At 42.6% G+C, this 27,911-nt stretch overlaps 1 protein-coding gene across 1 annotated transcript; it reads right to left on the bottom strand.

The window, feature by feature from the left end:
• On the bottom strand, positions 1-27,283 carry LOC116988939. The gene is made up of 11 exons (XM_033045984.1): positions 27,136-27,283; positions 22,777-22,824; positions 17,108-17,225; positions 14,185-14,525; positions 12,128-12,195; positions 11,610-11,758; positions 10,202-10,318; positions 4,782-4,914; positions 3,580-3,803; positions 2,071-2,147; positions 1-1,328 (listed from the first exon to the last, which is right to left on the bottom strand). The coding sequence occupies exons 2-11, from the start codon at positions 22,822-22,824 to the stop codon at positions 1,161-1,163; spliced, it is 1,443 nt and encodes a 480-aa protein (XP_032901875.1). The 5' UTR covers positions 27,136-27,283; the 3' UTR covers positions 1-1,160.
• Between the last annotated feature and the right edge of the window lie 628 nt (positions 27,284-27,911).

Below are 27,911 nucleotides of genomic sequence, written 5' to 3' on the forward strand. Positions count from 1 at the left end.
CATTAAAGAATAACATTACACTGCATGTATGCACAGAAAAGGCTTGAGTTTCAAAACGCATTATCTATACCTAAACTGAGGCATTCGATAGAATCTGGATTTCCTTTTCTAACAAAATTTAATTCACAAATGAACATTGATACAAATTCACAGAATATAAAGGGAGATTTGCTCTTGTCATCCCTGTCCATATGGAATATATTTTTGGAAATTGTAAATTCCAGTTGACAGGGTGGAACCAACCCAATTTATAACGTCCAGTCCACTGGACGGATGGGGCCACGAGACTCTATATGTCCACCCGATCTATTCCTCTCATGATTTTACCCGCCGATATAAGATCACCCCTCACCCTCCTGCTCTCCAGGGCATAGTCCCAGCTTCTCCCTATAGCTGAAACCCTCAAGTCCTGGCAACACCCTTGTAAATCCTTGTAAACATCTCGCACTGTTCACAACAGTAGCAGAAACATGTAAGGACCTGCTAGGATCACTGACATTTCTCTGCTTTACGTTTTATCTGTGACACGCCTGATCATTTCCCTCATTTGTCTGCGCACTGCAGACCAGCCTCCTCACCGCTCACATTTACAAAATGGATGTTTTTTGGGAACTGATACAATGCCTCATACACACAAATCCAGGTCAAGAATATGCGTCAAGGATAGCACTGGGTGCATACCGACTCCAACGAATGTTCTCCTCCAGTGTGAAAGACAACGGTTCACTACTCTCTCATCTATATGCTGCAGTAAGCAAATACATACACGGGGATGCACACACTCAATTACACAACAATACATGGATTTACTGTTGAGGGATTAAAATCGGTTCGGTATAGGATTGGTGCACATTATTGGTTATTATGAACTCATGGGGCCGAAGGGCCTGGTTCCATGCTATATGATAATTTTTGTTATGGGATGTCAAAAGGTGATTTATTTCTTTCTTGGCAGATTTTTAACCAATTCAACTTTTTAATTTCATTTTACTTCCAACTCAAATTTGAATTCTCAGACTGCCATGGTAGGGGACAAAGTCCAAATTTCTGGAATACTTGCTCAGTGACAGCCTGTGGCTGGGTTCCTGCACCAGTAATCCTGAAGCCTTGAATTTTGCTTTCCATCAAATACGAAACGAGAAACGTGCTGCTACATGCAGTCAATTATCATCACCTGCGGGTGAAACATCAATAAATTCTATTATTTTCGACAAGACGTGGTTGATTCTTCTGTAGTCATTCGTATCTCTCGAGCATCCACCTCTAACGGCGGTGAGGTCCCAGGTGTGATTTCCTTTCAGACACAGCAAGGGGCTGCCTTTTTGGACCTGCAACAAGCCACAAACACAAAGGATCATGCCCACTGGACTGCACCAGGAAGATTTCTCTCACTGAGCGACAAAAACAGGAGTCCCACACTAACCAGGGTAATCATAGCAGAGGGGACAATGTACAAGTTGTTCTGTTTTATATTTAATTCACATGTTTAATCAATAATGTTTTATTATTAATGTTTCATGTTTTATGTGTCATTTCTAACTGTCACTGTATGTCATGTTGTCACGTGGGCGGAGCACCAAGGCAAATTACTTGTATGTGAATACTTGGTCAATAAACTTATTCGTTCATTCATTAACACGTGTTTCCACAACGCCAATTAGATAATAATGTGATTGATGAATTAGGGGAACACTGTCCAAGGCTCCCATTCCAGTTGTACCATTGCCCAAACATGGCTGCTGCCATTTTCTCCATGCTGCCATGTTTTTTCTTGCTTCCCATTCCCCCTGCTGCAATCAGTCTGAAGAAGGGTCCCGACCCAAAAGGCTACCGATCGATTTTCTCCAGAGATGCCGCCTGACTAGCTAAGTTATTCCAGCACTTTGTCTCTATTTTGGTATAAAACAGCATCTTCGGCAGTTCCTTTTTATTACATTATGGCCTTGAGATGAACTGCTGGCGTGAGCCATTAGCCTCAGTCATGCAGCCTAAGTTGCAAGCTTCTGCAAAAAGAAAATACACAGATACACACCCTTTTCTTGAGTCAAATGGAGCAGTGTGTAAATGTACCTGACAGTTTCTGAGATTTGGAAAAGATTCCCGTACCACAATCTGTTGTTTATCAGAAGCAATCACACGCCATTCACCTGTGAAAAGAAATAGAGTTGATGGCTGGAGTTCAAGTAGCTAAATATAGATTAATTGGATTATGTTTGGATTGCAAAGATAAAGATATGAATCACTGACTGTAACACTTTCGTCCTTTTGACCACATCATCTTACTTTCTGTCACTGCCACACCCTTTTGTTCAAGAAGGGTCTCGACCTGAAACGTCACCCATTCCAGAGATGCTGCCTGCCCCGCTGAGTTACTCCAGCTTTTTGTGTGTATCTTCGGTTGAAACCAGCATCTGCAGTTCCTCCCTACAAATACCCCATTTTGTTACCTTCTCCAATATAAATTCCTAAAATTCCAGCTGCAACGTTACCCACTTGCCTCAGCTGTATTTCTGCTCTCAATTTTAGCTGTTCAGTCGCTGCTGGAAAGAATCCACTGTGTTTCTACTTCCCAAAAGGCTGAATGTGATAATAAGGAATAGTAGAATTAGACCATTTGGCCCATCAAGTCTACTCCGCCATGGCTGATCGATCTCTTCCTCCTAACTCCATTCTCCTGCCTTCTCCCCATAACCTCTGACACCTGTACTAATCAAGAATCTATCTATCTCTGCCTTAAAAATATCCACTGACATGGCCTTCTGTGGCAAAGAATTCCAAAAAATATTTGATATTTAGTCCAATTATCCTGTGTTCTAATCTCACTTCATTTACAGACTAAACCAGGACAACACTAGGCATTTGCACTGTGGCAATGTCAAGTTTTAAATAACATTGACAGGCAAAGAGAGTATAGGTGCTGGAAATCTGAAATAAATTCATGAAGAGCAGGAAACACTCGGCAGGTCCGACAGTAACTGTGGAGAGCAAATCAGTGTGAATGTTGAAGGGTTTCGGCCCGAAACGTTGCCTATTTCCTTCGCTCCATAGATGCTGCTGCACCCGCTGAGTTTCTCCAGCTTTTTTGTGCATCTTCATTACGTGAACTCTTTTACCTCTTTTTATTCTCCTGGCCTGATGAGTATGTCTAACACTCCCTCATTGTGGCACAGAAGGAAGCCCTTCAGTCCAACAGGTCCATGCCTGTTATTAGCAGAAAAATCCCATCAGTTCTCGTTCTCATTCCTCATTCCCCCTCCCCGACTGCTCACCCCCCCCAGTTTTCTTATTATTTACCTACATTAATCTCGAGTAGTCAACTAACCCAGCTGTATACCCATGGTGTATGGGAGGAAACCAGAGCATTCTGTGGAAACCCACATGGACACAAGGAGAACATGGAAGCTCTACCCAAACAGCACTATAGGCCAGGAATGAAGCTGGTTACCTGAACATGTGAGGCAGTGGCACTAACTGTTGCAATACCCTGTCACTCTGATTTTATTATGAACATAATCCTTCAATGCTGCATGTTTCTACAAGATGATATTTATCTGTGTGCTAGGTAACAACTTGTCTTACCTTGACGTGTTGTGTTCCGGACACCAGTAACTTTACAGCTGGTTTGAACTGTTTCAGTTTGATTCATGGGGTCGGGCAGAGGAATTGGCTGAAATCCCGTGAATGTCACTGGGGTTTCCAGGAGCAGCAGGGCAATCCCTTCATCTTTACCGTCCAGAGTATAACGTGATTTAATCCTGTACTTCTTCATATTAGGAGATCCGGCACAAATATAACTGAAGGAACTGGAACAGATATTATAAGTAAGTTACCAACATTTTTAATGCAGAACACAAGGGGGGGGGGGGGGGAAACTGATCCTTAATCAATATTGGTTTTGAAAATTAGAACTTTGAAGAGATTCGGCATGTCACCAAATACTCCATTGAACATCATCAGAAATACACTGGAAAGCATGATGTCTGGTTATATCATGCGTAGGAAGGAACTGCAGATGGTGGGTTACAGCAAAGATAGACACAAAGAGCTGGAGTAACTCAGCGGGACAGGCAGCATCTCTAGAAAGAAGGAATAGGTGACATTTCAGATCAAAAGGACTCAACCCGAAACTTCAGCCATTCCTTCACTCCAGAGATGCTGCCTGTCCCGCTGAGTAACTCCAGCTTTTTGTGTCTCTCTCCGGTTATATCATGTGCAGGAAAGAACTGCAGATGCCGGTTTAAATCGAAGGTAGACACAGAATGCTGGAGTAACTCAGCGGGTCAGGTAGCATCTCTGGAGAGAAATGGGTGACGTTTCGGGTCGGGACCCTACTTCAGACTGAAGAAGGGTCTCGACCCGAAATATCACCCATGCCTTCTCTCCGGTTATATCATGTCTGGTTAAGCAACCCGAACACCCAAGAATGAAGGATTCAAGAAATGGTGGACATTTCCTGGTCCATCACAGACCCCATTCCATTGAAGGGGTTTATTGGAGGTTCTGCCTCAAAAAGGCAGCTAACATCATCAAAGACCCACACCATGCTGGCCATGCTCTCATCCTACTGGTACAATTGGGAACAAGGTACCCCTGGATGTTGACGGTGGTGGACTTAGGAACGGCATTGCTATTGTACATCTAAGATAGGTGACTAATGCTGGATATCTTGTGCTATTCCCCACTTATCCCTTGACTGGATGTTACCACGTTGACCTTGTAAGCTCATTTGACAGTGAGTGCACCATCTCAACCTGCTACTGAATAAAGCATGGTCTCTATACCTGTCATCAGCACAACTTTCTGTGGTCAGCACCCAACTGCTGGAGATAAGAGAGCCTTGGCAAGCAGTTCTATACTTCCTTCCGGTAAGATTCACGACAGACGAACAAGCAGTGACAAAGGGTATTTCGCAATCTGGATCAAAATAAAACAAAATAAATGTCTCATTACATCCCAGAGGTACTGTTATCACCAACAAAAACAGAAGAGAGATATCGATTGGAGGGAAATTTCCCAATGTATTAATGGCAGAAACATCAGATTGACACTTTATCAAGCCCACTGAGTCCATGCCAACCGTCAACCGCCCATTTGCACTAATCCTACATTAAATCCTCAATTTTATTGTTCCCCCATTCCCATTAATTTACCCAAGATTCTACCACTCACATACAAACGAGTGACAATTTACTGTGGCTAATGAACCTATCAGTCTACATTGTCTTTTGGGATGAGGGAGGAAGCCAGAGGGCTTAGAAGAAACCAATGTGCTGACAGGGAGAAGGTGAAATCTCCACGGAGAGAGCTCCTAATCTTGGGATTGAGTGCGGGTTGCTGGCAATGTGAGGTAATGGCTCCAATAGCTGCACCATTGTACTGCCCATAAGTAAAGGAGAATGGCTTTAGAAGCCGTCCCACAGACTGGATCTTCCTGCAGGTGATCGTCACTCACACCGCTGCAATACTTGGTCTGCGGGGAAAGACGCAGCCAACCTTGGTCAAGGACACTTCCAAGGTCAGGTCGGTCACACGTGAGCTGCGGTTGCAGAGGGAGGCGAGTGGAGAGAGTGCTTTCTGAAGTATGTGATGTCTTTGAAGTGGTCCTGCGTTGGGGAACTGACAACGTGTGATTGTGAGAGAGCAAAACGCTCACTGTGAAAAGGTCCTGAAGAAAACCAGAAACAAGATGGTGGTTTATTGAAATTTCTTGCACATTTCTAGTTCTATAGTTATAAAAGAATGGCTATTTCTATGTAATCCAATTGGGTAATGGTGACTCTTTCATGTTCCAGCTGAGACTTGAAGACCATCTTGGGGAAGTCCAGGACAAGGGGTCACAGCTTAAGGATAGAGGGGAAATCCTTTAGGACCGAGATGAGAAGAACATTTTTCACACATAGAGTGGTGAATCTCTGGAACTCTCTGCCACAGAAGGTAGTTGAGGCCAGTTCATTGGCTATATTTAAGGGGGAGTTAGATGTGGCCCTTGTGGCTAAAGGGATCAGGGGGTATGGAGAGAAGGCAGGTGCGGGATGCTGAGTTGGATGATCAGCCAATCTCATATTGAATGGCGGTGCAGGCTCGAAGGGCCGAATGGCCTACTCCTGCACCTATGTTCTATGTTTCTATGTTTCTATCCTGTAAGATTTATTTTGTGAGAACAGTGTGAGGACGGTGAAGAGGTCATATGCTTAAACCCTCCAGGAAAAGCCTTACCCTGGTTTGGCAACACTAATAAATGACCATTTGAGCCAATAAAACAGATCCTTTTAGTTCATTCAATTAAAACACCATTTAACCATTCAGTCACCGAAAGTAAGCATACAGGTACAGCAGGCAGTGAAGAAAGCAAATGGCATGTTCGCCTTCATAGCGAGAGGATTTGAGTTAGCTGGTTCCTGCCACAAGCACTGCGAGGCCTGGCCATTGGAAGTCAGCATCTGGAGCCACGTCTGAAGAAGGGTTTTGGCCCGAAACATTGCCTATTTCCTTCGCTCCATAGATGCTGCTGCACCCGCTGAGTTTCTCCAGCACTTTTGTCTATCTGGAACCATAGTCAGAGATGGGGCATAAGTTCATTAGTGATAGGAAAGAATTAGACCATTTGGCCCATCAAGTTTACTCCGCCATGGCTGATCTATCTCTCCCTCCTAACTCCATTCTCCTGCCTTCTCCCCATAACCCCGGGTACCCGTACTAATCAAGAATCTATCTATCTCTGCCTTAAAAATATCCATTGACAGCCTTCACAGCCTTTTGTGGCAATGAATTCCACAGATTCTCTACTCCCTAATTAAAGAAATTCCTCCTCATCACCTTCCTGAAGGAACATTCTTGAATTCTCAGGCTGTGGCCTCTGGTCCTAGACTCTCCCAAATGTTAGCACATTGAGAAAAAGAGGCACTAGGCAAAGAGGAGGCAAACTCACCACAGTTCCATTCATCACTTCCATCAGGACAATCGCGAACATCGTCACAGAAGCCGCTGCCTTTATTGACACAGTTGCCATCGGCACACACCATCATGCTATCTGTACACTGTTGAGCCGTGGGTTGAATGGTTGTGCGGCCTGTGTCGTGGTAAGTTCGGTACAGAATTAAGTTAGCAGGCAAATAACCAGAGGAGAAACAGAGAGAATATTAGTTATGCAGTGAGTTATCATGAACCAAAATGGTTCAATGGTCCTTTACTGTCACGTGTAGCATTTAAGGTACAGTGAAATTTGATTTACAATACAGTCATACCAGAAAAAAGCAACAAGACACACAACTACATAAAAGTTAATATCCACCACAGTGGCTCCCCCACATTCCTCACTGTGATGGAAGGCAATTAAGTTTTATCTTCTGTCCTCCTTATTCTCCCACAGACGGGGCTGTCAACCATCTGCAGCCGGGGCGATCGAAGCCCCCACAGCCGGCAATGGAAGCTCCCGCGTCGGGGCGATCGAAGCTCCCGTGATCGGGGCGGTTGAAGCTCCTGCGGCTTGGACCTCCCGAAGTCGGTCCCTAAGAGACCGCGTGCTCCACAATGTTAAGTCCGCAAGCTCCTGCGGCTGAAGCTCCCGAGGTCAATCCCTGACATAGGGACCGCCATCTCCACAATGTTAGGTACGCAGGCTCCCACCATTGGAGCTCCCAAAGTCGATCTCCAGCAAGAGGCCGCCAGCTCCTCAATCTTAGCCCGCAGCGCGGACGGAGATACGATACGGAAAAAAATTGCATCTCCGTCGAGGAAAGAGATGAAAACAGTTCCCCCAACCCCCACCCCTCACATAAAACAAAGCTAAAGATACACTTAACAACATACTAAAAACAACAAGGAAATAAAAGGATGAGGCAAACTGTTGGAGAGGCTGCCATTGTACGGCGCCACCTGGTGGATAACCTGCAAATGCATAACATTACAAATGGAGGAAGAAGATTGGAAACTCTCAAATGGACAATGACATAGGACATGGTTGGAGAGGAGTAGGGGAGAGGACAGTGGAACACATTAGACAAAGAACCTCACAGGTACAATGGGCTTCTTCAGTACAGCATGGGTTATTTTGAAAACATTTGCAGCCTATAAAATAAAGAAAGAATTGTCATTTTGTACCTTTTCCATACTTCACTGGGGGCTAGACTCTATCGTGTCAGCCATGTGGGTGCTCCCGGGTGCTCACAGAAGCCAACGAGGCAGGAGTCAGAAGTCAGGAGGGGAGAAGAGATGTACTGGATCGTAGGACTACGTAGCCAGAGTTGGCACTTAGCAAATGCTGATACAGCACTTCTAGTTGTTATAGTGTCATAGAGTGATACAGCATGGAAACAGACCCTTCGGCCCCCTACTTGCCCACATCGGCCAACATGTCCCAGCTACATTAGTCCCACCTGCCTGCTTTTGGCCCATACCCCTCCAAACCTGTCCTATCCAATTACCAGTCTAACTGTTTTTTAAATGTTGGGATTGTCCCTGCCTCAATTACCTCCTCTGGCAGCTTGTTCCATACACCCACCAACCTTTGTGTGAAAAAATTACCCCTCAGATTCCTATTAAATCTTTTCCCCTTCACCTTAAACCTATGTCCTCTGGTCCTCGATTCACCTACACTGGGCAAGAAATGCTGTGCATCTATCTATCTGAGGGGGTCCATAAATGCAAATATAAAAATGTTGTTTTAAAACATTTTATGTACTTTGAATGTTGATTACAATGCAGAAAAATATTTTGCAAGGATGATGGCAGACCGAGAGGTATTAATCATCACCAGCTCTAACATCTCTAACCCAATGGTAACTTTAACATCACCAAGATGAATAGGTGATAGGCATAATAATAATAATGCCAAAACTAGATACCAAAAATGCAGCACAGTCTATATTAATCCCATAAGAATTCTGCAGAGGAATTCATTACACAGTGAGTAGCTAGAATGTGGAGCATGCCATCACATGGTGAAGCTGAAGTGATTGGTACAAGGAAGAGGATCAATTGACACTTGGAAATCCAGGGATTGTTTCAGGATAGCCAACACAGATTTGTTGGTGGAGTTCCAGCCTGATTTAATTTATTTCGTTTTTTTGAAAGGGTAACAATGTTGATGAGGACAGGATGATTAATGTGATATACAGTGGCATCAGTCAGACCTTGTGCAATGACCCACATCGAAGGTTGTCCAGAAGATTAGTGTCAATGGGGATCAAAGACAAGTTGGCAAATCGGATCAAAACTTGGCTTGGTAATAGTTGTCAGCGGGTGATGGTGAACGGTTGCTATTGTGATTGAAAGTCTGTGACGGGATGGTGACAGGACCCCTGTTGTTTATTATATATATTGATGATCTAGATGTAAATGTAGGGAATTAGGAAGTTTGCAGATAAGATGAAACTTGGTGATGTTTTAAATAGTGAAGTGGGTAGTCAGGGATGGAATGATATTGATCAGTTGGTTAATTGGGCAGAACCATAGCTGTTGGAATTTAACCCTGATAGTGTAGTGTAATGCATTTTGGAGGCTTGATGCACCATGACTGGTAAGGTCCAAGGGAGTATTAATAACAGTGACCTTGATTTTCTGCTCCAAAGATACCTGAAGGTGGTGATACCTGAAGGAAGACACAGAGTAGTCAAGTAGGCAGGCGAGATGCCTGTCTTCATTGGGTGGAGCATACTATTAAACAGGGTAATTTCTTTCTATAGCAAAGGTAGCAAAAACTGGAACATATTGAGTGGATGGTGAAGGCAAGTACTCTTGCATCTACAAGGCAGCTAGACCAGCACGTGAATTGCTAAGGCAAAGGGGGGCTATGGTCTAAGCCCTGGTAAATTAGATTAGATAGATGGGTGGTTGATGGCTGGCATAAACATGGTGGGCTGAAGGGCCTGGTATTGTATGACTCCATATCATGAGAAGGATTTGGGTGAATAACGAGAGGAAGGAGGTGAAGCATGGACATGATATGCTGACGCATATATCTGTGACGCAGTGCAAGGAGTTTCATGGGCCGGAGCTATTGGTTGGAAGAGCTGCTGAGATCCCAACATGAGTGGCCTGTCTGCTGTTTACGATAAATTTTGGCTGGGTGGGGAGTGGTGCTCTGTATCCTTTCTGTTGAAATCACAGTGGATCAGAGGGAACCCCATTTCTATGTGGAATTTACCCTCGCTGTGATTTGGGAAATGAAAGACAACACGGGTTATTTTGTAAGCTAACCTACCGCAGTTAGCTTCATCTTCTCCATTCCAGCAATCTTCGATGCCATCACAATATGCATTGTTCTTATTGATGCAGTATCCACTGGTGCATCTTGGCATGCTGTTTTCACACCATATGACTAAAAGTAAGCAAATCGGTTCAAGCAGTTAGATATGGATTGCTGTATTGGCAATCTTTGTGATTTTGTGACACCTTCATTGACTTAGTGCCCTGGACTCCTCTTTATAAATCTGCCCCACAATTTTATATTCAGATGCTCACATTAAGCATGTGTTCGGCTTGTGAATGAGTCTAATTAGACAACTTACTGAAATCCTCTCTGTATCTTTAAATAACAACAATGCTCTAATTAGGCAGACAGATAATTCATCATGTCTATCCAGCATGGCAACCTCACTGCTGTAAATAACCCAGATTGACTTCATACTCATAATTTACTGTACTCCGGCTTTTATCAGTATTATTTGCTTCCTCCACTGGTTAAATAGACTGTTTCCTAAGTAAATTGACCTTGTTTTTTATACAATAGACTGTTTTGTATGAGCCCTGCACCACCTCCAACTCCTTGCTGATAAGTTTCAATCTATTCCATCTCAGTTTGAGATCACAATAATTTATAGATCTCGAGAGGTTGATGTGCTTTTCCTAAGTAACTTCAATCATGTTCATACGTGATAGGAGCAGAATTAGGCCATTCTGCCCATCAAGCCTACACCATTCAATCATGGCTGATCTATTTTCCCATTTAAACCCGATTCTCCTGCCTTCTCTCCATAACCCCTGAGGCCAATTCTAATCAAGAATCTATCGATCTCTGCCTTAAAAATACCCAATGACAGCGCCCACAGTGTTCTGTGGCAATGGATTTCAATCGGTGTGATGTATGTTGCAATGGTTTGACTGAGCCACATCATCGTGATGTGGAAATCAATGATGAAAGAGTTCTAAAGTCAGATAAGGTGTGACTTGGAAATATTCCCAGCCAAATGCTGCTCTTGCACTTCCGGGAAATGCTGCTGGAGTGTTTCAAAGGTGCTGCTGAGGATTGTTCACGATTGTTTCCAACACAGGGAAGATGACGGTTAGAAATTTGAAGGGGCTGTAACATTTGTGAAGTGCGCAGGTAGCCTATCCAGCAAAGTAGGTTCGAGATGATCAACAACTTCCAAAATGCATTGTTGGTTTGGGCTGAAGAACAAAACAAATGATTAGCACAAATGCCAACAAATTACATCACCTGGCAAACACAATCCCCCATGGTGCCTCCGTGTGTCTCACCTGATCTCAGGACCCAGATTGCCTGCTGAATGTTTGCACTGAATTTACAGTGGAGTTGGTTGCAGTGGCAGCAGCTGGAACTGATGAGACTATTCACACCAAGACATATGGCCGGCTTAAACAAGACTTACTCATGGTGTTGAGTTGAACCTTCAGCTGTTGGTTGTTGGGCAAGTTGATGGTACCCTCTTCTTCCCGAAAGACTGAAGTAATTTCCTCTCCCTGAAGTCTCGCACTGCACATGAGATGCATCCAGAAGCGGATAGCGGAGTAGATAGGACTGTGCAATGAGAAAAAGAAACTTGAATGCAGCATCTGCCCAACTGACACCAGCCATTGGTTTGTAGTTTGGCCAGTGCTTTAGGCAGAAAATATTGCATCGCAGTGAACAGGCCAAAAGGAATGGTTTACTTAGAACAATTGATAATAAATCAAATATTTGTTGATGTGCCTATAAAACTGCAGCAAGTATGAATTTCATTGTTCCACTTCATATCTGGTGCATATGACAAACACTCTTGACTCAAGGGATATCTATCCAAACCCTGCTATCTCCATAAACACTTATGATGAAAGCTGACTCAGATTGCTTCAATTACACAACGGGGATTTTAACCATGATGTGAATTTTCTGCTATCCGCTTCTCACCTTATTCCAATGAGCTTTGTAGTTATATACACCGTGTTGAATGTTGACGTTTTGTATGTAGTATTTATCTGACAAGAACAAAAAATGCATGTAATAGGTTACTCACATAGTTTTCATAAAATACATACTGAAATGAAATAATTCAACAAATCAGCACTGTGGAGCATATTTTACAGATTTGCTTCCCTGACATGGAGTTTCTCATTTTTGGTTGAGGAGCTAATTCTTGGAGGGAATGTGCTTTGGGGGTTGTGGACTGAGTCAAAGACCAAAAGCCCAAACTGGTGGAAATGCTCAGCAGATGGCAGACAAAATCCAGATTTCCCAATAAGCATGCCCTAAAAGAAAAGAATGAATTTATACCCTTATATTTGTTGTAAATAAATCAGGAGGCATGTGGCGAGCATGTGAAAGAATATTGAAACTATCACAAGAACAAGGTAAATCCCCCACATTTGGGACAGGGGGGTCGGGGCAACCCCTGGTTGTGAACTTGGCCATTTCATAGGAGTGTGGAAAAATATCCCAACTTAGTGAAGGGCTTGTTCCACTTTCACGACCTAATTCACGACCTTTTTTACTCGAGGACATTTTTCATCAGGCTAGAAAAAAATGTCCCGACCTACTTGATGCCACGAGGACCTACGACTAGCATCACGGCCTGCTACGACCTACCTACGGCCTCCTACAACCTCGTGACGACAATGCTGCGAGTATGATTCAAGGGCAAATTCAGCAGAAGTCGTGAATTAGGTCGTGAAAGTGGGACAGGCCCTTAAGAGAGTTAAAAGTAACGCGTGTGTGAAGTAATCAGTGTATGTGAAGTAATCAGTATATGCTTTTGTCAATAGTCTGGAAACAGCACTATGTTGAGTGTGAGTGTGATTTGTTACCTAGGAGCGCCGTCATCCAGAGTTACAGACAAAACTCTGAACATTAATAACCCATATCTGTTATTTGCACTTTATCAGTTTATTTATTCATGTGTTTTGTAGTCAATGCCTACTATGTTCTGTTGTGCTGAAGCAAAGCAATAATTTCATTGTCCTATCAGGGACACATGGCAATAAACTCACTTGAACTTGAACTAGTGGCTTTAGACAGCGAGATACCTATGTGGTGAAAAATGGTGATGAGAGGAAATGCATGAACTGTCAGAAAGAATCAATTCCACGTTCTACGTTACCTGATTGACTCAGTAATAATGACAAATGCTACACAATGGATGACATGGAAAATGGTACGATAGCAACGGGATTAAAGTGAACAAAATGGGTCAGAGCTGGACTTGACTAGTAACGTAGTGCTCATCGGAAAGGAACAGAGAAAATAAGAGGAAGGTGAGTCTTGGAAACATGATTTAACTTCTTACCAAACCCTGGAATAAGCACAAGAACCAGGAATTGCAGGGAGAACCCGGGTCCAACTCAAAGCGAAGAAGATCCCCGAATTCAGGATTAAGAGAACAAAGAAAAGTCATAAATATGACCGAGATTGATTATTTCATGTCTTAATACACTGAGCTAAGTGTGTGTACTTTGCAATTAAAAATATGAATAAAGTTAGGTATACCTTTCACTGGTTTTCAGTGGTGTATCTCAACAATAAATGCACATTCTAGCACAATAGCACTGAGCTGGATGTAATGAATAGAGGTGAATAAGTGAGTGAAAACTTTCCTTGAGGTAAACATTTTCCAGGAATGTAAAGCAATGCAAACATGTCATAAATGAAGGAATACCTGTATACTTCTTTAGGCTTTAGAGATACAGCGCGGAAATAGGCCCTTTGGGCAGCTGAGTCCGTGTCAACCAGCAATCGCGATTAGCACTATCCAACACATTAGGGACAATTTTACCATTTTTGCCTAAGCCAATCAACCTACCAACCTGCATGTTTTTGGAGAATGTACAAACTCCGTACAGACAGCACCTGCGGACATGATCGAACACGGGTCTCTGGCGCTGTAAAGCAGCAACTCTGCCGCAGCGCCACCTTGTGCTACCTCTTCACCTGAACCTCACACCCTTTTCAGTTCAGGAAGCCAAAAGGCTTACCATCTTCTCGACAGCTTCAGCAATCCTCAGATAGTCATCTGACCTGGGGTCACTGTTGAGTTCGATGGAGATATTCTCCTTTACTTCCATCTCTCCCACAAAGTAGCATTTGGCTTTTGAGCTGTAATCGGTAGAACCGGTAGAACCAGTAGAACCAATAGAACCAATAGAACCAGTCGTAGTGCTTGTTGGACGTGAGACATCACTGGCGGAGGTGGTGTAGGTGTGTGTTTGGCTGCTGCTGCTGCTGCTGCTGCTGCTGATAGTGCTGCTCAGGCTGGTTGTAGCCAATGTACTGACAGGCCGATTGGGAGCAAAACCATTGATGATCATTGGGACCTCTGAAAGAAAGCACAGAATTTCAGTTAGGTCTCTGCGATTGTTTGTTTGATAGAAAATGAGTTCTTTATTTATGAGGAGAAACATTCACAAACCGCCAAGAACAGGGACAGTGAAACACTCAGGATGTCGGGCAGTAGCTGGGGAAAGGTGGTTCCGCTCAAAATTCCTTCTTCCGGCTCAATCTTTCTTTATTCATCAAACTTTTCACCCCAGGAATCAATCAAATGCTTGCTCTCTAACCTGCTTACAATGCAGGTATGTCATTCTTCAAAATGTGCAGGCCAAAACTGCGCAGGGAAATCCATGGTCTTTTCCCTAGGGCAAGGAAGTTGCAACAAAACTTCAGACCCCTTGAGATACAGTGCATTTGTCTTCCTAATTCCTCGCAGAAGTTGCATGCTAACATTTATTTCATGTACTAGGTTCAAGAGATTCCCTTGTCGAAGAAGGCAAGAAAATGTTAGTATGCATCTGCATTCTAACTATAACTATGAGCAGATGTTGCTTGAAGCATGTAGACACAAGGAACCAAAGATACCTTCAGTATCTTTGATCTTGCTCCTCTAGTATCTTTGCAAGGTACTGCACATGCTGGTTTTAAAAGAAGGGAATCGATTGCTGGAGGCACATATTGGAAACAGTGGTTTCAGGTTTCAAGGGAGGATAGAAACACAGACAGCTAATGGCACAGAATGGAGGTAACATGGCCCATTGTGAATGCGTTAACTATGCTAAGAGTTGTCAATCTCGCAGATCCTGGAATTAGGAATTATTCTTCAGGAGTTAGAAAATAATCTTCAAGATACTGCAGTAATCGAAATTTGAAGAAAATTCAAATGTCAATATATATTTTCTTGCTCAAGAAGGAACTGCAGATGCTGGAAAATCGAAGATAGACAAAAGTGCTGGAGAAACTCAGCGGGTGAGGCAGCATCTTTGGAGCGAAGGAAATAGGCAATGTTTCGGGCCGAAACCCTTCTTCAGACTGATGTAGGGTGGGGGCGGGGGTGGGAAGAAGAAAGGAAGAGGAGGAGTCAAAGGGCTGAGGGAGAGCTGAGAAGGGGAGGTGACAGCAAGGGCTACCGGAAATTGAAGAAGTCAATGCCATCTTCTACAAAGGAATCTAGGGATCCTAATATTTGAAACACAAAATGTTAGCAAATAATTAGACCGGCAAATGGAGATCAATGCAAATAAAGCACATGGGAACACAACTTTATAAAGAGAGATCCAAAGTGTAAAATCCTAGCAGCAACATTAAACCTCCATTAAAAAAAAACTAGTTCAGTCTAAGTTACTCTGTCCAATTTTAGGATGCACATTTAAGGAAGAATGGGCAAATTTTGGAGAGGGGACAGAACAGATTTTCTGGAATAGTTCCAGGAATGAGGAATAGAGTGATGTGTAGAAAAATTGCAGTTTGTTTGTTTGTTTGTTTGTTTGTTTTGTTTATAGGGACAGTGCATATTAATGAACATTTGCATGTAAATATGCGAGATTGTAGCCAATCAGTAGCTAATTTCCGTCTCTAGTCCCAGGCAAAGGTAGGTGAAGTGTCTTGCCCAAGGACACAACGACAGTACACACTCCAAGCGTGTAGTATTTAAAACTTGAATGGTTGTGATAGGAATAAAAAAAGTGTAAGATTCCTCTGCATTTGATAACCAGAAGGCATACCTATAAAATGATTGGCAAATAAAGAGAAGGTCCTCAAAAAAAGTCTGTATATGACAAGTGGTTACAAATTGGGTAGTGAGTGTAAATTGGGGTTCCATTCCTAGGGCAGGAGGTGATAGCTGGAGGGTTTCTTATTGAGGTGGCTTCCTAATTCACGGAACTCTGACTCTGGAGGTGGGCTCCAATGTGCCAAAGATATCGACCGCATCTCAGATTGAACGGGATTGCTGAGAGTGTGCTGAATGGTGGGGATTGAAGCTGGTAGCCTTGGAGAAAGCAGTTTCACTCTCCGCACCCTGGGCCTCAAGATTTGATGATCAAATGCTCAAAGCTTCTCCTGGATCCAACACCTCCCTTCAGTAGATGGGTTTCCTGAGGCCCAGGCTACTCAACCGGGCCAAGTTGGACGAGGGACGGATACACCTACAGCTCAATGAAATATTTTAATGTCTGATCCAACTTTAAGAGCCCCAGGCCACCTATCAACCAGCTCTACCATTTAAACCAGAGGCAGGCGTGAATATTGTGGAGGGAGGCTGGGTTGAGGCCTCAATTTTTTTTAAACCCCCAATCATCTTATTCCAATCCTGCCTCCAGACCCCAAATTCTGTGAAATTCTACACAAGAATGCTATGTAGCTCTTTGTCTTATTCTTGACATTGTAATTCTGGTACTGCTGCTTGCTTTAGAGAGAGGTTTAGGACAGCACTAAGTCATGCTGTCTTAGTAGCCCTAGTGTCCACTCAGATGGTTATCCCCACACACTTGAGGCCCTTGGTGGGAGGGTATCAGGAATTGAATTGTGAGAGTGCTTGGGAACTGATATTGAGATGGCATACAATATTAAAATCATGCATACGAATATGTTGCGAGACAAGTTCCATGTAACGAATTGCTTTCTCACCAAGAACACCACGAATCAGAGTAATGGTTCCTGCTATCAACACCAGGAGAATGAATCCACTGATAATCGGAAGACATTTGTAGCAACAATTGGGGCATTTTCTCTTGGCAGCCTTCTCCTGTGGGCACAGAGTGAGTCCATTATTACAGTACAATATGGACGAGGCATTTCCCTGCATCAACCTTTGCGAATTATATGGTTCATTCACCAGGAACATGTACAGGCAATAGTTGTTTTTCCCTCTGTTATATCCGTGATCCGTTCAATTTCTCCTTGCATGTGCTTCGAACTAGGAGTCCCTCAGCAATATCATTCACCTTCCTGTGCCTGTCTGTTATCACCTATACTCTGTGGCAGCACTGTTGCACTGAAACAGTGTTCAGGGGTTCAAATCCTGAAGAGACCCGAGTACAAAATATAAACTGATGGTTGGATGAATTACTGCGTCACATACCCCAAAGTACCCTGCTGCTTTCATTGCTTATTTGGGAGTATTTGGAAATCAGAGAAACTTTTCTTCATTTACCCCGTGAGGCTCCCAAAGCCTGTTGCACCACACGTGTCAGATTGGAATTATGGATTTTCCATGTGGTTTACATGGTAAAAAGGAAACAGAAATTTGCTTTTATGTATTGATTGCACTGTCAGCTATGCTGTCTTTCAACGGACTTGCTAAATCAAAGCATTGACTACACTCTCATGTAAAAGGAACAGGAGCATTAAAAATAGACACAAATTCTGGAATGGCTCAGTGGCACAGGCAGCATCTCTGGGGGAAAGAAATGGGTGATGTTTTGGGTCAAGACGTTCTTCAGACTGAGAGTCGGGGGAGAGGGAAACTGGAGATATGAAGAATGTAAGTTGTGCAACCAACAGATCAAAGCAGATTTTTAAAAAATGTAAATACAGGCATTGCCACTTTCATTTCACTGTACATCTTGTATGTGTATGTGACAAATAAAGTTGACTTGACGTGACCTGCCTGTCCCGCCGAGTTACTCCAGCATTTTGTGTCTATCTTCAGTATAAACCAGCATCTACAGTTCCTTCCTACCCATTGATCTGTTTAGACAAAAATGAAAGGAACGGCGCTGTGCATTGTGCCATTCATTTTGCTTTGGCCAACATTCTTGACTTATCCAATAGCATTAAACAGATTTTGGTCATTTATGTGCTTGTTGTTTGTGAAGTCAAAATGGTAGCCTCCTAACCTAAGTCTACAATTTGAAAATAATTTGGTGCTTACTTTGTGCGTTGCAGGGTTACGGGGACGTGAAAGACACTTTACAAATTTCTTACTGTGTAAGCCACATGGGGTAAAATCTTTGCTATCTGAGACACATAGTGCAACAGGTGCCTGGAGCCTTAGCAGGGTCGGTGAGGAAGGTCCTCTGTTATTTCGTAATACCTACACATAAGTAAATAAACAGCAATGTTAGGCAGGGTGTTATGGCGCAGGGCTGGAGAAAGAAGATATCACGCACTTCGTTTAGACCCTTTGACCTATGGATTCCTAGGGGTCCATTCGGTAAATGCAAGTTTTGTCAGGTGACATCTCTGTTTACTCCCATTGCCAACCAGAGCCTGCATCCCAAATTAGGGAAGCCACTAAAGACATCCAGTGGGAATTGTGCAAAACTGGCAATGAATAGACACAACCAAAGCCTCACATCTGCCAGTCAGCTCTGTTCCCTTTATCTACCCAAAGGTTTTATTGACTTGAAATATAAGGTGAGCAACAAAAGGCCGCATTTAATGTCAGCAACCATGATAACCGTGCTGAGAGAAAGCCTCGTTATTTTATACTTCCTCTTGGGTATAAATGCAGGAGTAGCAAGATGGATTCAACAGTGGCTGAATGGGAGATGCCAGAGGGTAATGGTGGATGGCTGTTTGTCGGGTTGGAGGCAGGTGACTAGTGGGGTGCCTCAGGGATCTGTGTTGGGTCCTTTGTTGTTTGTCATGTACATCAATGATCTGGACGAAGGTGTGGTAAATTGGATTAGTAAGTATGCAGATGATACCAAGATAGGGGGTGTTGTGGATAATGAAGAGGATTTCCAAAGTCTACAGAGTGATTTAGGCCATTTGGAAGAATGGGCTGAAAGATGGCAGATGGAGTTTAATGCTGATTAATGTGAGGTGCTACACCTTGGCAGGACAAATCAAAATAGGACGTACATGGTAAATGGTAGGGAATTGAAGAATACAGTTGAACAGAGGGATCTGGGAATAAATGTGCATAGTTCCTTGAAGGTGGAATCTCATATAGATAGGGTGGTAAAGAAAGCTTTTGGTATGCTAGCCTTTATAAATCAGAGCATTGAGTATAGAAGTTGGGATGTAATGTTAAAATTGTACAAGGCATTGGTGAGACCAAATCTGGAGTATGGTGTACAATTTTGGTCGCCCAATTATAGGAAGGATGTCAACAAAATAGAGAGAGTACAGAGGAGATTTACTAGAATGTTGCCTGGGTTTCAACAACTAAGTTACAGAGAAAGGTTGAATAAGTTAGGTCTTTATTCTCTGGAGCGCAGAAGGTTAAGGGGGGACTTGATAGAGGTCTTTAAAATGATGAGAGGGATAGACAGAGTTGATGTGGACAAGCTTTTCCCTTTGAGAATAGGGAAGATTCAAACAAGAGGACATGACTTCAGAATTAAGGGACAGAAGTTTAGGGGTAACATGAGGGGGAACTTCTTTACTCAGAGAGTGGTAGTGGTGTGGAATGAGCTTCCAGTGGAAGTGGTGGAGGCAGGTTCGATGGTATTATTTAAAAATAAATTGGATAGGCATATGGATGAGAAGGGAATGGAGGGTTATGGTATGAGTGCAGGCAGGTGGGATTAAGGGGAAATAATTGTTCGGCACGGACTTGTAGGGCCGAGATGGCCTGTTTCCGTGCTGTAATTGTTATATGGTTATATGGTTATAAGATCACCTTCCTGGTTTACTAACTAACCTGTGTGAAAGCTGAAATCCCAAACTCTGTTGCAGCTCAGGGACTGCATGAGGTTGCAGTTCAGGTTTATTTTTACCAAAACATGCATGAATGCAAATGGAATGAAGTGCCGATATTACTGAACCATTAATCCAGACAGTCTCAACTAATAATCCATCAGATTTGGAATCCAAATCCTATTATGGCTGTTTAAATACTGGAAATCAATTTCTAAAAATCCTGAAGCAATTAGCTTGCTTCAGTCAAAGTGACTATGAAGTTATCTGATGATTCACTAATGTCATTTATAAATGAAACATTCTGTTGGCTTCCATCTGACACCAATCATAGACAATTTATTGTATTCTGAAATGTCCATACAAGACACTGCACTTTTGAGTTGAACAGTACTAAATCATAAAAATAGAGGGTTTCAAATTATATTAACATCGTTGACTGCTGCCTTGCAAAAGTTGGACTTGTTAAGTGTCATGTGCAGCTGTTTTGATATGATGCCTGGATAATTTGGGGAAGTTTTCATATAATATTTATTATGTAAAGTTTCTATTTCTAAATGGTAAGAGATGGCAGAGCTCTGAGATACAGAGGGATCTGGGGGACCTAGTGTGTGATACCAAAAAAGGCTAGTAGTGTAGGAAGGAACTGCAGGTGCTGGTTTAAACCGAAGATAGACACAAAAAGTTGGAGTAACGCAGCGGGACTGGCAGCATCTCTGAAGAGAAGGAATGTGTGACTTTTTGGGTTGAGACGCTTCTTCAGACAAAAGGCTAATATGTAGGTTCAGCATTGAGATATAGATGAAGTGACATTTTGCTCTCCCAGTGGGTTTTTGAAACTTTGTTTTTCAAAGGGCAGTGAAAGTAGAGTCTTTGAGTATTTTTTAAGGTAGAGGTATATTCGTGATAAGCAAGGGGAGCAAAGATTCCCGCAGGTAGAAGGCAGGTGAAGTGATGTTATAATCAGATCAGCCATGATTTTATTAAATGGCGGAGTGGGCTTGAGGGGTTTCAGATTCATATGTTTGCTTGTTTAATCAAATGTCATAATTAGCAACTAGTGTTGTAAATAAAATAAATCTTATTATGATGCAATATCTTTCACTGCATCAATGAATCCCAGAATGTCCAATAAATGACATAGGAGACGTGGCAGAGAGCATAGGCACTGCACCCTCAATCACAGCCTTGTGATAATGATCAGATAATGTGTTTGTTTTAAAAGTTGCTGAATCAGGAAGAAATATTGACCTTAACACCGGGGATTATTATTCAGTGATTATTATTATTATTATTATTATTATTATTATTATTATTATTATTATTATTATTATTATTATTATTATTTTATTTTTTATTTATTTTTTAATTATTATTATTATAATGTGAGAACAATTTCAGATAGACAGTTTTATGGTTTTGAAGATGCTGCCTGTCCCGCTGAGTGACTCCAGTTTTTGGTGTCTATCTTCAGTTTTATGGTTTAATATCTCAGACAAAGGGCACCAGCTATTGCAGGGAAGCTCCCTCAGGGCTGAGTGGGTACGCTGGTGCTCACGATTCTGGTGCAAGGTTCTACCTGATTTCAAAGTACAAATGCTTCCAGCTGAATGACAGCGGAGATCTTCAAAATTCAACTGGCATACTCTCCATCCCAGTCAGTGCAATAGACAATAGACAATAGGTGCAGGAGTAGGCCATTCGCCCATCGAGCCAGCGCCGCCATTCAATGTGATCATGGCTGATCATCCCCAATCAGTACCCCGTTCCTGCCTTCTCCCCATATCCCCATCCAGTCTTCCCAATAAAAAGCAACAAAACACACAAAATACATTTTAACATAAACATCCACCACAGTGACTCCTCCACATTCATCACTGTGATGGAAGGTGAAAAAAAGTTCAATCTCTTCCCTTCTTTGTGCTCCCGTGGTCGGGGGCCTCGAGCCTCCCGTTGACGGGACGATCTTGGCTCCCGTAGCTGGCGGCGTTTTGGGCCCTCCGCGTCGGGTCGATCAAGTTCCTGCATCGGGGAGGAATCTCAGCTCCCCTGCGCCGGGCGATCTGACCCCGGGCCCGGGCTGGTCGAACCTTCTACCCGAGACTGCGAGCTCCTCGATTGTAAAATCCGCAGGCAAGGGATCGGCTCCGACGGTAAGTCCACGTCGCCGCGGGAGGAGGGGGGGGGGGGGGCTCAAAGTCAGTCTCAAGCAAGGCCTCCAGCTCCATGATGTTAGGCTACAGAACTATCCGGAAAACAATCGCATCTCCGGCAAGGTAAGAGATTGAAAAAAAGTTTCTCCCGATCCCCTCCACCACATAAAACGAACCAGAGAACATTAAAACAAACTTTTAAAACACACTAAAAATAACAAAAAAAAGATGAAAAGACAGACAGACTGTTGGCGAGGCTGCCATCATCAGTGCCCCCTAGACAGTGGGGCTCCAGGATCACTGTTTTGTTCTAACAGAGTGAAGTATTACTTATAGTTTTTGTTCCAGGATGAGATGAAAACTTCCCGAGCGCTGATTGCTGGATCTGATGCTGACTCAGATACAGTATCCAAAATGATGCATTACTGATGCAAATGACACCCTTTCACCACCGAGGGAAGAGTACATGAGGAGCACACAGAATATACACAATGCAAAATGACTTGGACTTAGACACATACACCATGCAGGAGAATTGATAACTAATAAATTTACCTTTGCAGTTTGCCGGCTTCTCTTATTTCTGATCTGTGTGTTTTTCATCTGTGAAGTTTCAAGGGGATAAAACAATAAATGGTGGTGAAATTGTAGATGCTGAGAAGCATCCAGTCCTTAATGACCAACTCAAAACAGTAGCATCTCCAACGAGTATCAGAGACCACCTGTTGACATTCAGCACCATTACCATCACCAAGTCTCCCACCATCAACCTTCTGGGCATCACATCTGTTCAGAAACTTAACTGGACCAGTCGCATAAGTACTATGGCTGCAAGTGCAGGTTCGAGAGTGTGTTCTGAAAAATTGCTCACATCCTGATATCAAAGAATTTCTCGAAACGATTGCCGGGCCTGTGCTTCAAAATATTATTTATTTGAGAAATAAATATATTAATGATCCTTACAAAACTCCACCTGACATTCTCGGAGGCTATACATTCAATACTGTTTACACAAGTGACACAATTTTACCTCCCACCCTTGCCACTCATGTGGCCCACTGGCATGGAATCCATTCCCTTATTTTGAGGGGCATCTCCACCACACCCTGCCCCCCATGTCCAGCAGCAGGAGGATGTTTTGTAATATTCATACTCTATGCGGTATCCTGCATTGAAATTGCTTTTTAATCAAGTTCCAGACCAAAGCCTCTTAGAAACTCCTTTGAGGGCAGTTCAGTGGCACAGAGCTGCTACCTCGCAGTTCCAGTGACTTGGGTTCAATCATGATATTAGGTGTTTTTTGTATGGAGTTTGCATGTACCCTGTATAACTTTGTGGGCATCCTCTGAATGGTCTGGTTCCTCCTGCAACCCCCAATATTCCTGTACTTCATGTACATTGTATGCATGTTACATAAAGCTGCCTGCACCTATGGAAGCAATTGCAAGATGATTTGATTGTTGGTGGCCAGAGCCTAGCTCTGGAATAAACACTGGAAATGCTGGAAATAGGTCAGGCAGCATCTATAATAATAATAATGGATGGGATTTATATAGCGCCTTTCTAGAATACTCAAGGCGCTTTACATCGCATTATTCATACATTCCTCAGTCACACTCGGTGGTGGTGAGCTACTTCTGTAACCACAGCTGCCCTGGGGCAGACTGACGGAAGCGTGGCTGCTAATCTGCGCCTACGGCCCCTCCGACCACCACCAATCACTCACACACATTCACACACAGGCAAAGGTGGGTGAAGTGTCTTGCCCAAGACACAACGACAGTATGCACTCCAAGCGGGATTCGAACCGGCTACCTTCCGGTCGCCAGCCGAACACTTAGCCCATTGTGCCCTCTGTCATCCCTATGAAAAGAAGAACAGAGTTAATCATTCAAATTAGGGACTCTTTATCAGAACTTGGAAGGAGGGGAAATAAATTAGTTTTAAGTTGCATAGAGGATGAGGTAGAGGTGGATAAGACAAAGAAAATACCTCTAGTATATATAGGATTTTCAGGGTGGTAAGGTGAGAGAGGGGGAGAAATCTCAGTTTGAGATGGGTGCTTATATTTATACTTACTGAGATTTTGATATTAAAGGATATTTAAATTTGGGCGGTTTAACATATTTCTTCTCTGAATATATCGATTAAGGTGTAATTAAATTATAATTTAGTTTAGGTTAGAGATACAAGCAGGAAACAAGCCCTTCGGCCCGCCATGTCCGCACCGATCAGCGATTCCCACACATTAACACTACTCTACACACACTAGGGACTATTTTTTTTACATTAATACATTTATATCAAGCCAATTAACCTACAAACCTGCACATCTTTGGAGTGTGGGAGGAAACCGAAGATCTTGGGGAAAACCCACAGGTCATGGGGAGAATGTACAAAGTTCGCACAGACCCATAGTCAGGATCGAACCTTGGTCTCTGGTGCTGTAAGACAGCAGCTCTACCGCTGCGCCACCGTGCCGCTCGTAAATCGTCTTATACATGTTTTAGCATAACCAGGAAACTATAGGCACATGACCTTTTAATAATTCAATTGACTCAATAAAAGGACATGTGAGTTTAATACTTAAGCTAACTCAGCCTATACACTATTATTGCTCAACATACCTAGCTAACATATGAAATACTCCTCTAATATGGAACGTGACAAAGAATTGTTCAAACAACAAGTGGATTTGTAAAGCATCTTTGAAAAGTGGAGGAAAACTTTGCAAATCTGGAAATTGAACCTCTTTCCAAATGCCCCAAAGCACTCTGTTGCCAGTGAAAAACATATGCGAATATATCACTGTGTTATATTGGAAGGTGACAGGAAATTTGCAAGTACAAAGCTCTCATTCACTGTGATGTGATTGAGATTAGGTCATCCATGTTAGAAATGTTGATTGAGCAATAGCTATTGTTTAGAACACAGGCAATTTGATCTGTTCCATCCATGCGTGATGTTTGATGTGCAGTGTGAAAGGTGGCACTTCTGCCTGTTGGACCACACAACACCTTGGCTGTAGAACTCTATATCTAGCTGCACCTCTATCCGAGGTGTTCCACAAAACTTCCATTCTACCCAGTTACGCAGAACATCGCCCAGCACAAATGTAGTCACGAAAACTAGTCCACCAACTAGAGAGCGGTCCTGAGCTACCAGCTACCGCATTGGAGACTATCTTTAATCAGACGTCACTGGATTTATCCTGCACTAAACATTATTCCCTTTAACCTATATCTGTTCACTGTGGACGGCTTGATTGGAATCATGTATGGTCTTTCCACTGACTGAATAGCACACAACAAAACAGCTTTCCACTGTACCTCAGTACGCTTGACAATGAAGGGAGGAGTAATCAACAGTACATTGAGTGACACTTACTCACTAATAACCACTGAAGCACAGTTGGATTATGCCAGGACCAGTCATCTCCCAACATGTCACACCCATGGACCTTAAAAACTGAATTCCAATGACTACCTTTGACTTCAAGAAGCTTAATGCTAAAAATTATGCAAATTTGTACAAGGACAGATTTATTTTCCTTAATAAACCTTATTTTCCAATGTAGGTTTAATATCTTTGAGAATGGAATTGGCTTATTTTTGAATTAGATTTCTTGCCAGTGTAATATAAAGATGCTATTCTCATAAGAAGAAGAGGAGAGGTAATTCGAAAGCTGGGGACACCTTGGCTGCAGCCATGGCAACCAGGGGTATAAAGGAGAGGGGTATGTTTAGTCAAATTATATTCTGTACCGTGCATTGCGCATTTTCATTGAAGACGTGATGCACTGCCAGAAGTGTCACCTTTGCGCATCAAAAGTACGTTCTCTCAAATGGATGCAAAAGATCAAATTGCCAGAGTTCTGAACAACAGTTATTGCTCAATCTTCATTTCCAACACAGATTATTCGATCACAATCGCATCACTGTTAATGGGAGCTTGCTCCCTGCAAATTCCCTGACATGGTTCCAATAATAACAACGGTGACATGTTTTCAGAAGTAGTGCTTGTATTTCTAGTCCATGGCAGTTTGCAGGACTGAAGGAAGATATAGAAGAGAGGAGTAGGGTACTAGAGGAATCTGACAAATGGAGAGGAATTTTTAAATCAAATTGACGCTAGCCCTGAATCAGATGTGCGTTGCTGAGCACAGGTGTGATGGGTGAACAAAATGGTTCAAATTATTGCATAGAATGCACAGTTCTGGCAGCTGCACTTTAACCTGAAGCTTTGTGAAACCATTGGTAATCAACATGCTGAAGTTATACATTTGACCCACATTTCAATAACCCCAGTTAAATACATAAATAAACTCAGTAAATATCCAAAATATTTGGCCAATCCATAACATATTCAGCTAATTTAATACAAAATGCAAATACTTAAATTAACCAACAAGCTGATGCATCAACATAGTTAATGCTTAACCAAATTGAGAAAATACGCAATGTACTGATAAATAGTGAACATTGTTGATTGTCAATTATTTTAATATACTTAGCCAATATTCCATATATGTTCGAAGACACACATAAAAAACTGGAGTAACTCAGCAGTTCAGGCAGCATCTCTGAAGAAAATGAATAAGTAACGTTTCTGGTCGAGACCCTTCTTCAGACTTTTCTTCAGTCTGAAGAAGGGATCCACCTGAAACATCACCTATTCCTTTTCTCCAGAGATGCTGCCTGACCCGCCGAGTTACTCCAACTTTTTGTGTCTGTCTTTGGTTTAAACAAGCAACTGCAGTTCTTCCCTATACATTCATTATAAGTTGATGCTTTTGATGTACTATCGTGACGTTTAAATACATTTCAGTGCTGGGTTATTTTTTTGAAGATATAAGAGAGCATATTTAAAGTATACATTATCAGACTCTAGCAAAAATCTTATCAATGACATTACCGTGCAAATTGTCGGTCCTTGGAGAAAATCCAAGCTCAGAAACAATCTTAATGAACATCAACCTCTGCAGATCCAAGTAAAGGTAATCACACTGGGACGAGTCAAATCCCAATCTCATCTGCGTTTGATTGTGGAACGGACAACTGGGCAATTGAAAGCATACAAATGGAGGAGGGCCATGTAGCAGAGAATGGGTCAAGCCTCACTGAAAATAAACAATTGGTGGTTTTCTAACTTAAGCTCTGTGAAGCCTTTACCAGGCAAACATAAATTGGTTGTTAAACTGTATCACAGAGGTTCATAAGATCCAGGCCATGGTCTGATAACATTCTCCTGGTGACATATTGCGATGCTGCTTGACTGGCTGAGCTCTTCCAGCATTGTTTTTTTCGTAATGTTTTCTTATCCTCAAGTCAGGTTTATTGTCATAGGTGCAAGTCTGGTGAGTACAGGCACAATGAAAATCTTGTTTGCAACAGCATCACAGGCACATTGACTCAGACAAACACACAAAAACATTAATTACATAAAATACATATATTATACAAGACAGTGAAAAGAAAAACGCTGCAAAAAATCAAGACATTAGTACAAAACATAATGTGATAGGATAGGACAACAGGTTGTCCATAGTGTTCTGTTGCCCAGGTAGGATTAGGGCTGTCCAGTTGGTTCAAGAACCCGGTTGTTGTAGGAAAGTCGCTGTTCCTGAAACTCGTGGCGTATGCGTTCAAGCTTCTATACCTCCTGCCTGATAGTAACAATGAATAAAGGGT

Source organism: Amblyraja radiata, chromosome 28, assembly GCF_010909765.2.
Source record: "Amblyraja radiata isolate CabotCenter1 chromosome 28, sAmbRad1.1.pri, whole genome shotgun sequence".
NCBI classification, from domain to species: Eukaryota; Metazoa; Chordata; class Chondrichthyes; order Rajiformes; family Rajidae; genus Amblyraja; species Amblyraja radiata.

Coding starts and splice junctions, on each gene's coding strand:
- LOC116988939 (XM_033045984.1), bottom strand. CDS start 22,824: ATGAAAAACACACAGATCAGAAATAAGAGAAGCCGGCAAACTGCAAAG. Junction 17,226..22,776: donor GAAGCCGGCAAACTGCAAAG/GTAAATTTATTA, acceptor CTGTGCCCACAG/GAGAAGGCTGCCAAGAGAAA. Junction 14,526..17,107: donor TCTGATTCGTGGTGTTCTTG/GTGAGAAAGCAA, acceptor GCTTTCTTTCAG/AGGTCCCAATGATCATCAAT.